Below are 15,188 nucleotides of genomic sequence, written 5' to 3'. Positions count from 1 at the left end.
AAAAATTTTTGCCCCCAGTTCAAAATAAAATTATGGTTTTGCCCTCAGCTAGAGTCCTGCCAAATTACGATTTGGTTCCCAGTTTAAAATTATGATTTTGGCCCCAGCTTAAAATTAAGATTTTGCCCGTAGCTAAAATATTACGATTTCTCCCCCATTTCAAAATAAAAAAAATGGTTTTGCCCTCAGTTCAAAATATTATTTTGCCTCAATTTTAAAATTACGATTTTACCTCCGCTAAAAATTACAATCTTGCCATCGTTTTTTTTTCTTTGGCAAAACCATGGTAGTGTTTTATTTTACTTTGTTGACTTAATTTTGTTTCTATTCATGCCAAATAGCTGCCTTGCACTCGCTAATTGGTCCTGACAAGTTATTGTTTTGCCCCCAACTCTAAATTACACTTTTGTCATCGTTTTAGTTAAAAAAAAATTTTTATCATAACTATGCTACTATTTTTCTTTAATTGGTTAACTTGATGTATCTTTTTTGATATCGTGTTAAAGATAGCATGTATAACTAACCGACATAAAGGCGTACATGTTATTAACCTAAGAAATACTCGGTTTAGCGCCCCGCAACGCGGGTGGCGCATAACTCTAGCTGCCTAACACTGGCTCATTAGTCCAGAAAAATTACAGTTTTGCCATAAGCCAAAAATTACAGTTTTATCATCGTTTTTTTTCATAGCAAAATTATAATAGTCTTTTTTTTAATTGATTGATAATTATTCGACCATCGCCCCTACCAGTGTTAATACAAAATCATAAATATTTCGCATATTTATTGTTTTTAAATACAAAATTTCAAAAATGAATTCACGTAAAATCATTTTCATAATTTTTCAATATATTTAAAGCATATTTCTTTCTAGATATATAACATTGGTTGAGTTTGTCACCATCCACTAATATTTCAAGGTCAACTTTATCATTCTACGCATTTGGTATTGACCACTTGTTCACCAACCATATATATGATTTTTTTAATCTTATGATGACATAAAGTTCTCTATAATTTTAATCTTATGATGACATAAAGTTCTCTATATATTCTACCTACACTACCCGATCAGTTTTCATACAAATCAACCTCAAACGCTTTTTAAATTTTCCCTAAAGACCGGCCAGCATATCAATGGCACAGAAAAGCAAGATCTTGATCATCGGAGGGACCGGATACATCGGAAAGTTCATCGTGGAGGCAAGCGTGAAAGAGGGAAACCCGACTTTCGTTTTGGTTAGAGAAAACACAACCAAACATCCAGAAAAAGCCAAGCTCATTGACAGTTTTAAAACACTCGGTGCCACAATTCTATATGTAATTAAAGCCTTTTAATTATTGTTTTTGTTCATCCTCATCTTGTGGCAATTAGTTATTGGGTAATCTATGTTTTAAATGACATGTTTCCAGGGTGATATCCATGATCATGAAAGTTTGGTGAAGGCAATCAAGCATGTTGATGTTGTGATCTCGACGATAGGTGGCGAACTGGTAGCTGATCAAGTCAAGCTCATTGCAGCCATTAAAGAAGCAGGAAATGTAAAGGTAACTTTCATTTTTGTTCAAACATGTGTAGCTGAAGTTATAATTTGACTATTCTGGCCGGTTTTGTTTTATCTGCATGTAGCTCAAAGCTCAAGTTATGCCCTTTTAAGATGTACCTTTTCTATCTTTTTGTCCACACGTAAATCAAGTTGTGACATTTTAAGTTGGAACTTTTCTAGGCCGCGTAGTGTTGTACGTTGCTCAAGTTATGCTCTTTAAAGTTGAACCGTTTCTAGCCCATTTGGTTCGCACATTGCTCAAGTTATGCCCTTTTAAGTTGAACCTTTTTTTAGCATGTTTGTGTTTGTTTTTTTTACCAACTAGTCCAAGTATGGTATCGTACCATACGTAGCTAAAGTTATGCCCTTTAAATTTGAACCCTTTCTAGCCCGTTTGGTCTGCACATAGCTCATGTTACGCCCTGTTAAGTTGAACCTTTTTTTAGCATGTTTGTGTTTGTTTTTTTACCAACTAGTCCAAGTATGGTATCGTACCATACGTAGCTAAAGTTATGCCCTTTAAATTTGAACCCTTTCTAGCCCGTTTGGTCTGCACATAGCTCATGTTACGCCCTGTTAAGTTGAACCTTTTTCTAGCATGTTTTGTGTTTGTTTTTGTCCAAGTATGCTAACGTATGTGGCTAAAGTTATGCCCTTTAAATTAAACCTTTTCTAGCCCATTTGGTTCCAGTGGCAAAGCTTGAGATTTTCGACCCGGGGGCAGAAGTCAATGGATCTAAAAATTTCTATAAAACTGGGGAGTCGAAAACGTATATACCGAAAAATTTCTATACGAAAACTACATACTCTACACTACTGAGCGAAAAGTTCAGGGGTCGGCTGCTCCCTCCCGCCCCTTAAAAGCTTCGCCGATGTTTGGTTCGTACATAGCTCAACTAACGCCCTTTTAAGTTGAACATTTTTCTAGCATGTTTGTGTTTGTTCTTGTCCAGCTGGCAGCTAGTCCAAGTATGCTAACTCTGGATCTGCCCATTAACCTATATTTTTAAAACTTATATAGAGATTTCTACCTTCGGAATTTGGAACCGATGTCGACCATGTCAATGCCGTCGAACCAGCCAAGAGCACCTTTGCGGGAAAGGCGAGCATTCGTAGAGCTGTCGAAGCTGCAGGTATCCCACACACTTTTGTATCATGCAATGGTTTTGCGGGCTACTTTTTACCCACCGTGGGGCAAATGGACACGTACACCGCCCCTAGAGAGAAGATCACCATCCTTGGAGATGGAAACCCGAAAGGTACAATCTTTAACGCATAATAATAAGTGATAATGCAAATGAGGACAAATCTATTAACATCTCTGTATTGTTTTATTCTATCTAGCTGTTTTTGTCAAAGAAGAGGAGATAGCTTTAACTACCATAAAAGCAGTTGATGACCCGCGTACATTGAACAAGACATTGATATTCAGACCTCCAGGCAACACATTGTCGTTTAATGAAATTGTTTCCATATGGGAAAGCAAGATTGGCAAGACCCTCGAGAAAACATATGTTACTGAGGAACAAGTTCTCAAGAATATCCAAGGTAATTAGTTCGGTAAAAGTACGCGTATAAAACGATTTAATATATATATATATATACACACACATAAGTAGAAAATAAATGAGTTGCTCGTCCTGCAGAGGCTCCATTCGGGTTAAGCATTGTCTGGTCCATAATGCATTCTGTATTGATCAATGGAGATGCAACAAACTTTGAGATCGAACCTTCGTTTGGCGTGGAGGCTAGCGAGCTTTATCCAGATATAAAATACACCACTGTTGATGAGTATCTTGCTCAAATTGCTTAAAGATCTATCTTTCCTTCATCTACCTGAATAATCATTGTTAATGATTATATTTTCCTTGTTGAACGTGTGATTTAGTTTGCATAATATTGTGTAATGGACACATTTGTAATGGTTGGGTGTTTGTATATCATATCTCAAATTCTATCCCTATTCTTGATCCTTTCTAAACCCTGAATAACTTAATGAGCGGATGAAAAACTATTGGATATTGTTGGCCATCAGACTGATAATCAGTGGAAGTGTTATGATACATTGGATCCATAACAAGAAACTTGGTTTGTAAACTACTTGCAGCGATTGAATTTGAGGGACAATTTTGGCAGTTATAAATTGTCTTGGTGCCGAGAATGGTTCCCGGCAAGACATATAAATACTAATGCATAAATGGCAGTTATGAGCGGTTAAAGTTGGAGGGAAACCACCCTTTGAACCGGTATCTTCCAACCAACATAACCACTCTAATATTCCGGTCATAATTACATAAGTCACATAATCCTAAGTTAACATACATACATAAAATATCCGAATATATATAATGAATTATGTTTATATCTTCTAACACACTCCCCTAAACATAATCACGTTTACGAGAGTGCATTAAAACGCTGGTATTGGCATCATCCACGGCAGCTTTTGCCCTCTTGAAGTCGAACCTTCTTGTGTGAAGCCTCTTTATTCCTTCCCAATCGTTGCCAGCGAAGAATGCGTAGTGATCAGCTTCATTTTCTGCAACTCCTTCAGTTCTTGTATTCCTTTCTGCTTGCACTGCTTCTGTTCCTATCATCTTGTCCTCATTACTCTTGCTTCGTCTAGGATCAGTCACCATCTTGATCTCCTCTTTCTCGTGTGCATTCCTTTGTATCGATTTGTACTTGTAATAGTAAATAATCACATCCAAGTACATGGCATATAGTAATCTCATGTATTCACCTTCACTGTAGTCAAAACCAATCTCTTTGGCAATCTTTGCCCATAGATTGTTTTCAGTAATCATCCGATGTCCCCCTTCTCGCTTTACACCCATGTATACTAATAAACACAGCTTCCTGTTTTCCGAAGCATATGCCGGCAAGGGTCTTGTGAAGATTTCTAACTTTACTTTTAGAAACCAATCTATCATTTCATTGAACTTGGTATCGAGATGGTATCTATATTTCATAACATATTCCTCATCCTCTAACATGTCTAACAGTGCCTTACAGTCGTTAAATTCTTTGAAGGACATTGCTTGAAGTATCAGAACGTTCCAGTCCGGTTCGTTTGTTGATACATTCAATCTTTCAAAGTAATCATTTAAGAATTCTGTTTTGAATCTTTCATGTTCCGTTTCTTTACTTATCACTGACTCCTTTTCTAACATACCTACTTCTTCTTCTTTAGTCATTCCAGTTTTGTCACTCTTCTTATTAAACAATGGAATACTGAATGTGGGAAACAATTTGCATTTGTCTCCGAAAAACTTAACGGTGAAACCTTGAGTAATCAGTTGGTCTAGACTTAATACATTTCTATCAATATCCGGAGTGTAAAACACACTCTGAATACAAATCTTTTCCATCCCTGATCTGATTTCAGTGACCCCTATACCCCGTATGAAGAAAAAATGATTCTCTCCGGTAATCGTTTCAACACTTGACATGTTTTTTATACGTTTGAACATATCCATATTGCCAGAATAGTGATGAGTTTTACTAACATACCATATCTCCTACCAGAGACCTCTGTTGGTGCCAACCACTATGTATTCCATCCTTTGACCATTTTGATGTTCAGGATCATTGTCATGTTGCTTCTGCGTTCCGGTGTCTACTGCCAGACGGAGCAATTGAGTTTCCTCATCATTTTCCTTCATTGCACATGTAGAAATCTGGTGGCCAGGCTTATTGCAGTAGTAGCACCGCCTCTGCATCCATCTCCGTTCACGCTTCTCTTCAGTGCAGTGTTTGCACGGCATCATTGTTGAAGACGGCCTGAGATCATCATCACTAACATAACCGGCTCTGATACCACTTTGTTGGCCATCAGACTGATAATCAGCGGAAGTGTTATGATACATTGGATCCATAACAAGAAACTTGGTTTGTAAACTACTTGCAGCGATTGAATTTGAGGGACAATTTTGGCAATTATAAATTGTCTTGGTGCCGAGAATGGTTCCCGGCAAGACATATAAATACTAATGCATAAATTGCAGTTATGAGCGGTTAAAGTTGGAGGGAAACCACCTTTTGAACCGGTATCTTCCAACCAACATAACCACTCTAATATTCCGGTCATAATTACATAAGTCACATAATCCTAAGTTAACATACATACATAAAATATCCGAATATATATAATGGATTATGTTTATATCTTCTAACAGATATCGGGCTAGTGGGCTTCCCTATGGGTTGGGCTTAAACCAACGGGCTAAACCTAGATGGGCCACAGTTGTACAAAAACATCATGGTAGCATCTCATTTCACTGCTGTTAATTCATGTTACTAATAAAGTAAGGGCATTAAAGTTTGCTGGTTGGCAACAGGCTAAACCAAGGGCATTAAAGTTTACTGGTTGACAATGGGACGAGTTTAGGTAATCTCAACCACATACCCGATTATAAAAATTTGTCTCAAACCCTGTCAGGTTTCTATTGGGTAATTACCGTCGGGTATCGGGTATGCCCGCGGGTTTTAGGTAAACCCGTTAATTTCTTAAAATTATTCATTGGGTATACCCGACCCAAACCCGTCAGGAACTCACCGGGTAACTATTAATCAATTATATTTAGCATAATCACTATAAAAATATTTCAAATGACTACATTATATATAAAAAATCCAAATATATATAAAAGAACTATCCAAATACATAGATGACAATAGCAGATGAGAATTTTTTATGTTCTTAGCAAAAGAATACAATCCAGATATTATGAAAAGATTACATCAAAAGATCACAACAAATTATTCCTTTGGGGCGATGGTTCAATTTCCTTAATAATAAAAAAAGGATATATCTATTATATATATACATATTTAAAAATAAAAAATAAATTATTTTGGTATATAATTAGGTAAACGGGTATACATTATTGGCTAATCAGGTGGGGTAAATGGGTATATCTCCAAATCTCATGCCCATCCCAAACCCATGAAAAAAAAAAAGAAAAGATAATCTCATAACCGATTACCGACCCCAAACCTATCTCAAATGTTTCAGGATTCGTGTTTATCCATCGGGTTCGTGTTCGATTACCATCTCTGGTTTGCATCATGTACAAGTGCTGAAGACAGCATGACGTCATCGCGTCTACAATTTATCATTTCTTGGTAATAACAGTTTAAAATCGATTATCATTTTTTCACATATGTATGAATGAGATTTATAACCTCAACTCTTGACTTGTCATTTTACATAACTAAGAAGCAACTAAACCATGAACATTTTGGTTTTTTTACAGGTTTAATATTCATCACTGAACCCAAAGGCACCATTTTTATCACAGCTACAGACAAACCGCGATTCCATTTAAAAACTATAGAGTATATACCTATGCAATTACCTCGTAAACGACAGCATAATGTTGATTGTATATTCACTGGTTTTTAACTGTAAGCATGAATCTTGTGCCAACCCAACACCACATTGTCTTCAACGATGTCTATGCTTCGTAGACACCGATGTTTCCACCTCAAGCATCTCTATATTTATCATGTCAAACCACATTCTTTGTACCTATTGTTCTTTTGTTCTAGTGTTTGTGGGAATTTAGCTTACTGCTTGTCTGCATATGGAGAGTCCAGTATCATATAGCAGAGTGTTGCATAAGCATTCGTTATTGGTTATGAAACATGGACGAAGCGGTTACGAACCGTCTGATACTGAAACCGAATTAAATGAACCTCCTTGGAAAGAATTCACTAAAAAGACTTTGCAAGACTCATTAATACTCACCAGGAGGCACTCTTCAAAGTTTGATCCTGAAGGGCTGCCACCTCCAAGAAGACATAGCAAATCTCCGTACAAGACTCGAAGAGGCGATGGGAATTCTAGATCACCAACTCCTGGCCCGCTTCCTCTTCCACCCGGGAGAAGTGTCAGCCCGTTTTCAAAATCTGAACGTAGGAGGCGTGTTTCATCGTTCATACCCGCAAGAGATGATCATCTATCGGATAATGATGAAGAGTCGGATGCCTCTTATAAGCCGATGCACAGACTCTTTGATAATGAAAAGCCGAGTTATGCTAGAACATTATCAGCACCTAGACTTAGATCAAGGGACAAAGATCAACAACTAAAGAGCGATCAGCAGTTGAAAAGACGAGAGGGAAGAAGTAGAACACCTCCATCGCGCAGAAGTGTTACTCCACGGAAAGACAGAGAAGGTAGCCATAAAAGCACACCTTCTGTAGTTGAGGTGGTTGCAAATGCAAAGTTGGTGAAAAGTCCAGTACGACGTTCACCCATTTATGATAGCACAGATTCTCTTCCAGGTGGTGATGTTGTCGTCTCTCGTGATGTGGTGTCAGCCCAGAAGATTAAGAATGAAGGGCTGGAAAATCGTGTCAGCCCGGAACTAAAAATGTTCATACAAAAAAAGCCCATCCCGCTTCAGCGTAATAAGTCAAACCCCATTACTAATTGCAAAACTATGGTCTGCAGCAGGCAAAGTAGTAATTTAAGCGATACGAATGGGAAGTCAAATGGGAGTTCACGGAGGTTTACTGCAAATAGGCGAAAAAGCCAGACGGATTCTTGGTTTTCTTGCATAGGAAAAAAATCTTGTGGTACCAACAAGAAGTCTCCTGAAAGATTAAGAGCCTTTGACGAAGCTTCATTTATTGAGAAAGCTTTCGTGGTTGAAAACTTAAGACAATTCTGGGCTGATAAGTATCAACCTACGTCACTAGACGGGTTCACTTGCCATAAACAACAAGCCCTGCAGCTTAAACAACTTGTAAGTATCTTTGGTTACTTAGCTTTTTATTAGTCTTTAGATTATGCACATTTATTGTTTTCTTAATTTCTTGTTTAATTATAGGCATCCCAGGATATATTTCCACATATTCTTTTGAAGGGACCTCGAGGGTCCGGGAAAAAAGCTTTGACAATGGCCCTACTATGTGAGATATATGGAGATACTGCACGGAACGTATGTTGTAAACTTTTATTTAGAACAAGATTTAGCCTTTATGATTTGTGCGCAAATACTTAGATTGGTATTCTTTTTGCAGATATCTCATGATTTAAGATACTTCCAGATTCAGGTATGTAAGAGTTGATAAATCTTTTTAAATGCGTTATTTACTTGATACCAAAAACAAAACATACAAGAGCTCGGGTTTATATGTCTACAATTCAAATTGATAATGAAGGAAGATATAGTGAAAAGAACTCTATAATATTAATGTCGACTGATTTTACTCATACATATTCCAACCAGATTGTTTGGGATTTCTTTGTTTACGCTAAATATCACAAATTTCTTTAACGGATAATGTTTTTAGGAAACAAGGTTGACTCAAGTCGCGGTTCCTGTAACATCAAGTTCTCACCATGTAGAGCTTAATGTGCACTTGGAAGCTAATGCTAAATATGTTCTTATGGCTTCAGTCAAACAAACAAGTAGTAGTGATAATGCAGTTACTACTGAGATCAGTACAGCTAATCTAAAGCCAGATTATACAGGTACACTCCTTTTAATGTTAATTTTAAATAAACGGTCCAATTTCATATTTGTGTTCAGAGATCCTGTTGTCATACCTACAGTGATGGTCCTTTATGATGTCGACAAAGCCGATGAGAGCATTCAGAACTTAATAAAGTGGATTATGGATTGCTATTCGGATGTTTGTAAACTGGTTCTTTGTTGTCAAGATGATGTCAACGTTCTCGAATCAGTGAAAACTCGGTGTCATATTATTAAGCTTGACGCTCCTGTAACACAGGAAGTAAGTGCTATATATTTTATGTTGGGAATTTCGAGTAATGAAACTGACCTGGCGTGCAAGGCTCAAGGAGGGTTTTTAGGAGTGGATAATTATAGATTATTAAATGTGATAATGATTTAATAATTAGTTATAATTATCATGTCCTAGTTAATTAATTGATTAGAATTATCTAGCATCCTAAACGAGTTAGGTTTGAATGTTTATAGGATAATTATATGAGCAATCCTGGTATACGTCTAATGTGATAGGTTAGCTTATAAATACCATGTATTTGGTATTTCGGATTGTAAGAATCAAGTTTTTGTGTAGTTTTCTTGATTAAATAATATTGTAGGAGTTAGCCATACATATTTATGTTCGTTTGATATTCGATTGGGACTTGATTTTACCTAGATGCGCAAATTTCAACACATTAACCTATGTTATCATTCTCTATTTTTCTATAAAGCTAGAACATGTATTTTTTACCGTTAAGTTTTAAAGTATGTAGAACATGAATATTCACGCGCTAAAATGTCCAACTTTCATCTGATTTCTGTGTGTTAAAATCTTAGATTATGGAAGTTCTTATTCAGATATCAAGGAAAGAGGACTTTGATTTATCGATGAAATTTGCAGCAAAGATTGCTAATAAATCCAAACATAATTTGAGGAAAGCAATCATGGCTCTTGAAGCCTGCAAGTGTCACAAGTAAGATAACACACATTATGTTGATAATATCTCAATATGTTAAAAAACCTATTCTTAATCTGACTCTAAAAGTCAAACACATATGCAGCTATCCATTTGTTGAAGATCAACCAATTGCAATAGGATGGGAAGATGTACTTATTGACCTTGCTGCTGAGATTTTAGCCGATCCATCACACAAGAGGCAAGTTTATAAAATAAATTTTATACTTAATTAATTACTAAAAAACTTGATAACAAGTTAACAATATTAATTAACCTTCGTTTTTTTATCAGGCTATTTATCACAAGGGAAAAACTACAGAAACTTTTGGTGGAATTTGTTCACCCGAAACTGATTCTTCTGGTAAAGCTTCAACATTTTTAGAATTCACAGACGTTACATAATTCGAAATTTTAAGCTACAATGCTTCCGTTATGCAGAAACTCATTGAACAGCTCCTCAAGGGTGTTGAAGCTAATATCAAAAGGGAACTATATTATTGGCATGGATATTATGTAAAGTTCCGGTCCATTTACCATAATTATATGTTATTTTTGGCAAATAATATTTTACGAATAGTTAATGCCAACATACAGGATAAGAGACTCCCTGTTGGAACCAGTGCCTTATTAAAGCTAGAAGGTAATAAAGATAGCTAATGGTATTTTCTATATGATTTATGATGACAAATGAATGCATAAAACTGATATAAACTAAAAGTTGCATTACAAATTACAACTGTATATTTTCTAAAGTTCTTTATATATGTTTCCTGTACGTGTAGAGTTTGTTGCAAAATTCATGAGTATACACAGGAAGACTTTACATAATCATCTGTGACTGAACCTTGGGGAAGCATGAATAACATGAATAGGGGATAACAAGGTGTCTCCTTGTAACTTCTAGCGGGTCGTAGTCGAATTTTTCTTTGATTTTCCAAGTGTAAACATAATGCAATCCCATTTGCAATGAAGTTCTTGATGAAATATGTGAGTTTATGTTACCATTTGTAACTCTTTGGTTAATGGTTAATGATCATGTTTGATGTAGACTGGATTCAAAGATCATCTCCTTTAGTTTAATACCCTGCCATTGTTCCAAGATCAATAAATGTGTTGCCTTTTGCATAACTTGTTCAAATTTTGATAACTAAATGTGTACACATTATCCTTTAATTCACTCTTAAGCAAAGACATGTTGCAGCCTATGAGCATACTTTACAAATCATTGGGCAAGGTGTTGCAACGCTCATTGTAGGGACGAAGATCTTTTGTTTGACAACTTGCTTTTCATGACTTACAATGGAAATGAGTTTCGATTTTCTGTTTGTGCCAAAGAATACATATTTAGGTGCTTCTTTGTAAGGTGTCTTTATTATTTAGAATATGAAAATCCATCAAAACTATTTAAAATGATATCTATAAATACTTGACTTTACCGTGCATTTATTTAAATTAACTATCATCAATTGGAAGTGATTAACTAAAAAGGGGTCTTAATTATGATTTTATAATTTATTTAGAATTAAAATATAATATAATACATAATAAACACGTAACTTAAAAAGTGGATTTAAAACATATTAATTAATCTTGTATACACTTCTCTTTAATTTTCAAAAGACGGTGAGGGTTGTAGGATCGTGATCTGACCCGAATGAGTCGTTCAGAGGGGTTTTACTCTGTTTCAGGTGCGGAATAACAAGAAACAAAGCTAGAAACAGCTGATTCTTCACTTTAACTACTGATTATATTGATCGGAATGCAATTACAGTCAGTCTTCACACCGGCAGAACTTCGGCGTGGAATACAAGGTCATGCATACTGATTTCGCTCAGATGACACCTATATATAGTCTTCAGATTTCGCTCCAAACAACAACAAGACCACAAGAGCGAAATCAGATATTGTGATTTCGCACGAAATCACCTGTCTGACACTATGAGCGAAATCAGCTCCTAAAACACATACACTCTCCTATTTTCTCGTAAAACATGCCCTAATCTATACAATGCAATCTAAGACTCGATACAAGACGAAGTCGACAGATGTATGCACCAACAGACTCCCCCTCAGATGTTGACGAGTCGTCGAGACTTAGATCATGCCATGTCTTCGCATCTTCAGTCTTGTTCAGTCTCTGGGCTTCTCTTTCTCTATCTTCATCAACAGACTCCCCGTTAACATTTTGCTGGAATTTCTTGGTTCTTCAGCAACATCTGCTTCAGGATCGTTGTCTGGCTTTCCATCCCACAGCTTCTCAGGATCGATCAGCCTGGATCTTCATGTTCCAAGATTGTTGCCTGGCTTTAACTTTGTCCATAGAATCGAAACATGGCTCAAGCTCTTTCCACAGAATCTTTAATTTCCAAGATCGAAACTTGGCTCTATTTCTGCTCAGGACTCAGGATCGAATACCCTGGCTCATACTTTGTCTACTCGGATGTCTTCAGACTCCCCCTCTCGATTTGCTGGGATCGCAGCCTGGCTTGTTAAAATCACAGAAACCTCAGGTATCGGAACCTGGCACTCTATCTTCAGGTTCAAGATTGAAACCTGGCTATTCCTGCACATTCTTAACCCAGAAGTAAATTTTCTAAATTTAACATTTCGAATATAGATGCATGCACCAATATCGACTCCCAATATAAACATATGCACCAATACGCTGATATAATCAGACGAATCCCTCTCAAAAATAACTCCTCTAGATGAACCAATTGTTAGATTTAAAAAAAAACATATTTTCACATTCAAAACATACTCTCCCCCTCACAACAATGTCATCATGTTTAGCACTTTGAGACTTTGAAAATCAGCTTTCCAACATCAGTTGTCGAAAATCTTTTTGACTTTTTCAAAAGTTTATGCTAAAACACACACAAAATCTTTTTGGATTTTTCTTAAAGAAAGTAAATGACACCACTTGTAGAATCAGAAAATGCAGAAATGAAATATTTACAAACAATATTTTTGTGAGTTTGCGTAAGAGGATCATATCAGTTTATGAGACATGTCACCAACACCGTTAAGCTGCATTTCATTTTAAGTTCTAAACAATTCACCTAGATTGTCAGTATATTTGTCCACTTAAATTTTCACACAAACTTCAACTGATCCGATATACGATGTTAATGTTTTAATTACTTTAACTTATCCGTGTGTCCCAAATCTTGAATATACTCCCGTATCCAGATCCCAATATTCAGTCTTACAGGTGAGTATACCACAGATGATATCTGTCAGGGGTTAAATGCGAGGGCCGTGAGAGCTCAGGTCGATACTTCCGTATACGCAAAGAGATGACGGCTTCGACTTTTCGGTGTGTCCCCTTTAGAGGATCTTTTTATTACAACAGCAGCGACTATCAATTTTATTGTTTCATCAGCATGCTGAGGGCGTAGCTATGTTTCAAGCTTTTGCGAAAAGCATTATCTGGGGACTAGGTCAGTACTTCCATACAACAGAAGTCCCGGGATAATGCCCCAGATATCACTGAGCATAAAGACCTAGTATATCAGAATAAGGGACCTTTCAAACAAGATTTCAGGGGTTACCTATATATCCAAGAAGTTGTTAACCCACAGAACAAGCAAGTTTGAAATTTTTATGTTTATATCTCGTCACAATTTACTAAATGTGTAAAAATCTACTAACACATCCGCAGTGAGATTGTTTATCACATTTTAATCTTTCCAATTCTTTAGCATGTTGTGACAGTCCACTGACGTACTATCATTTCCTCTTTTGACAACAAAAACTCGTTTTTGAATTTTATCATGTTTTTGGCTTTTTCAAATTTTCTAATGTTTTTGGATTTTCTGAAAATTTTCTACCCCCCCTCCCCCTAAAATTCAAGCACATTAAAGAAAAAATTTGAAAACAAAACTTGACCTAATTGTAAAACTATACAGAAACTTGACAACTGACATCGAATTGCATCAATTCGTCATCTACTAAGGCATAAACAATCCGAGCTCCCCCTTTCAACAAATCATTTTCTCATTTAGATTTCAAAACACTTAAGTTTCTTTTAATCAAAATGATTTTTCCGGAAAACGAGTTTGTTTTTACCACTTGTAAGTTTATCATTTGTTAAGTACGGGGATATGGTTCATCATCTCTGTCCTTTACGCATATGTAGTAAATCAAGTACAACTTAATGTCCCTGATTTACCGTTTTGCAATCAAGCAACCTCTGTACCAATTGTAAGATCACAAACATTACCACTTGTAGGTATATCTGAAACAATACCAATTGTAGGAATGTTACGTCTACATAAAACACTTTTACCAATCAGGATGTCGATTCCTGCTTCGCACTTACCAACCTGGAAGCTCCGGCGTATTCCTTTCACTGTAAAATTTTAACAATTTCAACACATTTTCATACAAATTCATTAAACATGAATGATGCCGATTCCTGATCCACGATATAAACTTGGGATCTCCGGCATAGTCCTAAGACTTCAAGGGAAACAAACTTCCATCCAAGTCTTCTCAGACTTGATGGATTTCAATTCTCGCGCAGTAGGGTTGTAAGTTGCCTTTTTAGTTGCATAAAAATCTTTAACCTCCTTTGCTTTCCCATTCAGCATTTTCCCAAAAATTTTCTTTACATTCCCATTGAATGTTTTCTCGACATCAAACTTGGTTTTCTCATTGTAAAACTGATTCGAGATTTCAACTTTGCCAACTTTCTATTTAACCTCTTCAAATTTCCGTGATGGAAACTCATCATCATTCACTGAAATTTTTACCTCAACCTGTGGCTCTTCTGGCTTTGTGGAACCAGATTCATCGCCGACTTTCTCCTCAACCTGTTTAACAACCCACACTTGGTTGTCTTTGGCTTTCTGTTTGTAAACATTCTTTTTAGAACACTCACCAACCTCATATGTTGAATTTTCAAAAAAATTTAAGTCTGTCGGTTGGTGGTTCAACGTCAACAACTTTTTCTTTCATTTTCTTAGAAACTCCCTGTTTTGCTTTGGCATTTTTCTGACAATTCCATGCAATGTGACCAGCTTCATTGCATCTGTAACAGGTTCGAGTTTCCTTTGCATGAAACACTTCAGTTCCATTCCTTCTCTTCGCAGCAAGAAACTCTTGATTTGACTGTCTCCAGAATCGTTTCTTCTGTTCATCTTCTGCACTTCCACCAGTATCCTTTTTCTTCGGCTTGTCATCTTGAAAAGCTTCCATACCTGCAACAGTTG

General features: G+C 36.4%; 2 protein-coding genes across 2 annotated transcripts; both read left to right on the top strand.

Annotated features, from left to right (window-relative positions):
- The first annotated feature begins 1,026 nt into the window (after positions 1–1,026).
- LOC110878873 (phenylcoumaran benzylic ether reductase Pyrc5) lies at positions 1,027–3,510 on the top strand. Its single transcript, XM_022127259.2, has 5 exons — positions 1,027–1,320; positions 1,414–1,548; positions 2,569–2,806; positions 2,892–3,095; positions 3,194–3,510. Exons 1-5 carry the CDS (start codon positions 1,138–1,140, stop codon positions 3,358–3,360), a joined length of 927 nt encoding a protein of 308 aa, XP_021982951.1. The 5' UTR covers positions 1,027–1,137; the 3' UTR covers positions 3,361–3,510.
- A 3,676-nt stretch (positions 3,511–7,186) lies between these two features.
- LOC110876449 lies at positions 7,187–11,019 on the top strand. The gene is made up of 10 exons (XM_022124623.2): positions 7,187–8,302; positions 8,387–8,497; positions 8,853–9,033; positions 9,115–9,296; positions 9,851–9,987; positions 10,076–10,171; positions 10,264–10,333; positions 10,411–10,485; positions 10,567–10,612; positions 10,755–11,019. The coding sequence occupies exons 1-10, from the start codon at positions 7,190–7,192 to the stop codon at positions 10,808–10,810; spliced, it is 2,067 nt and encodes a 688-aa protein (XP_021980315.2). The 5' UTR covers positions 7,187–7,189; the 3' UTR covers positions 10,811–11,019.
- The last annotated feature ends 4,169 nt before the right edge of the window (positions 11,020–15,188 follow it).

Source organism: Helianthus annuus, chromosome 9 (genome assembly GCF_002127325.2).
Source record: "Helianthus annuus cultivar XRQ/B chromosome 9, HanXRQr2.0-SUNRISE, whole genome shotgun sequence".
Taxonomy (NCBI): domain Eukaryota; kingdom Viridiplantae; phylum Streptophyta; class Magnoliopsida; order Asterales; family Asteraceae; genus Helianthus; species Helianthus annuus.
This window is presented reverse-complemented; position numbering and strand designations above follow the sequence as displayed.

Coding starts and splice junctions, on each gene's coding strand:
- LOC110878873 (XM_022127259.2), top strand. CDS start 1,138: ATGGCACAGAAAAGCAAGATCTTGATCATCGGAGGGACCGGATACATC. Junction 1,321..1,413: donor TCGGTGCCACAATTCTATAT/GTAATTAAAGCC, acceptor ACATGTTTCCAG/GGTGATATCCATGATCATGA. Junction 2,807..2,891: donor TGGAGATGGAAACCCGAAAG/GTACAATCTTTA, acceptor TATTCTATCTAG/CTGTTTTTGTCAAAGAAGAG.
- LOC110876449 (XM_022124623.2), top strand. CDS start 7,190: ATGAAACATGGACGAAGCGGTTACGAACCGTCTGATACTGAAACCGAA. Junction 8,303..8,386: donor CCCTGCAGCTTAAACAACTT/GTAAGTATCTTT, acceptor GTTTAATTATAG/GCATCCCAGGATATATTTCC. Junction 10,613..10,754: donor TGCCTTATTAAAGCTAGAAG/GTAATAAAGATA, acceptor CTGTACGTGTAG/AGTTTGTTGCAAAATTCATG.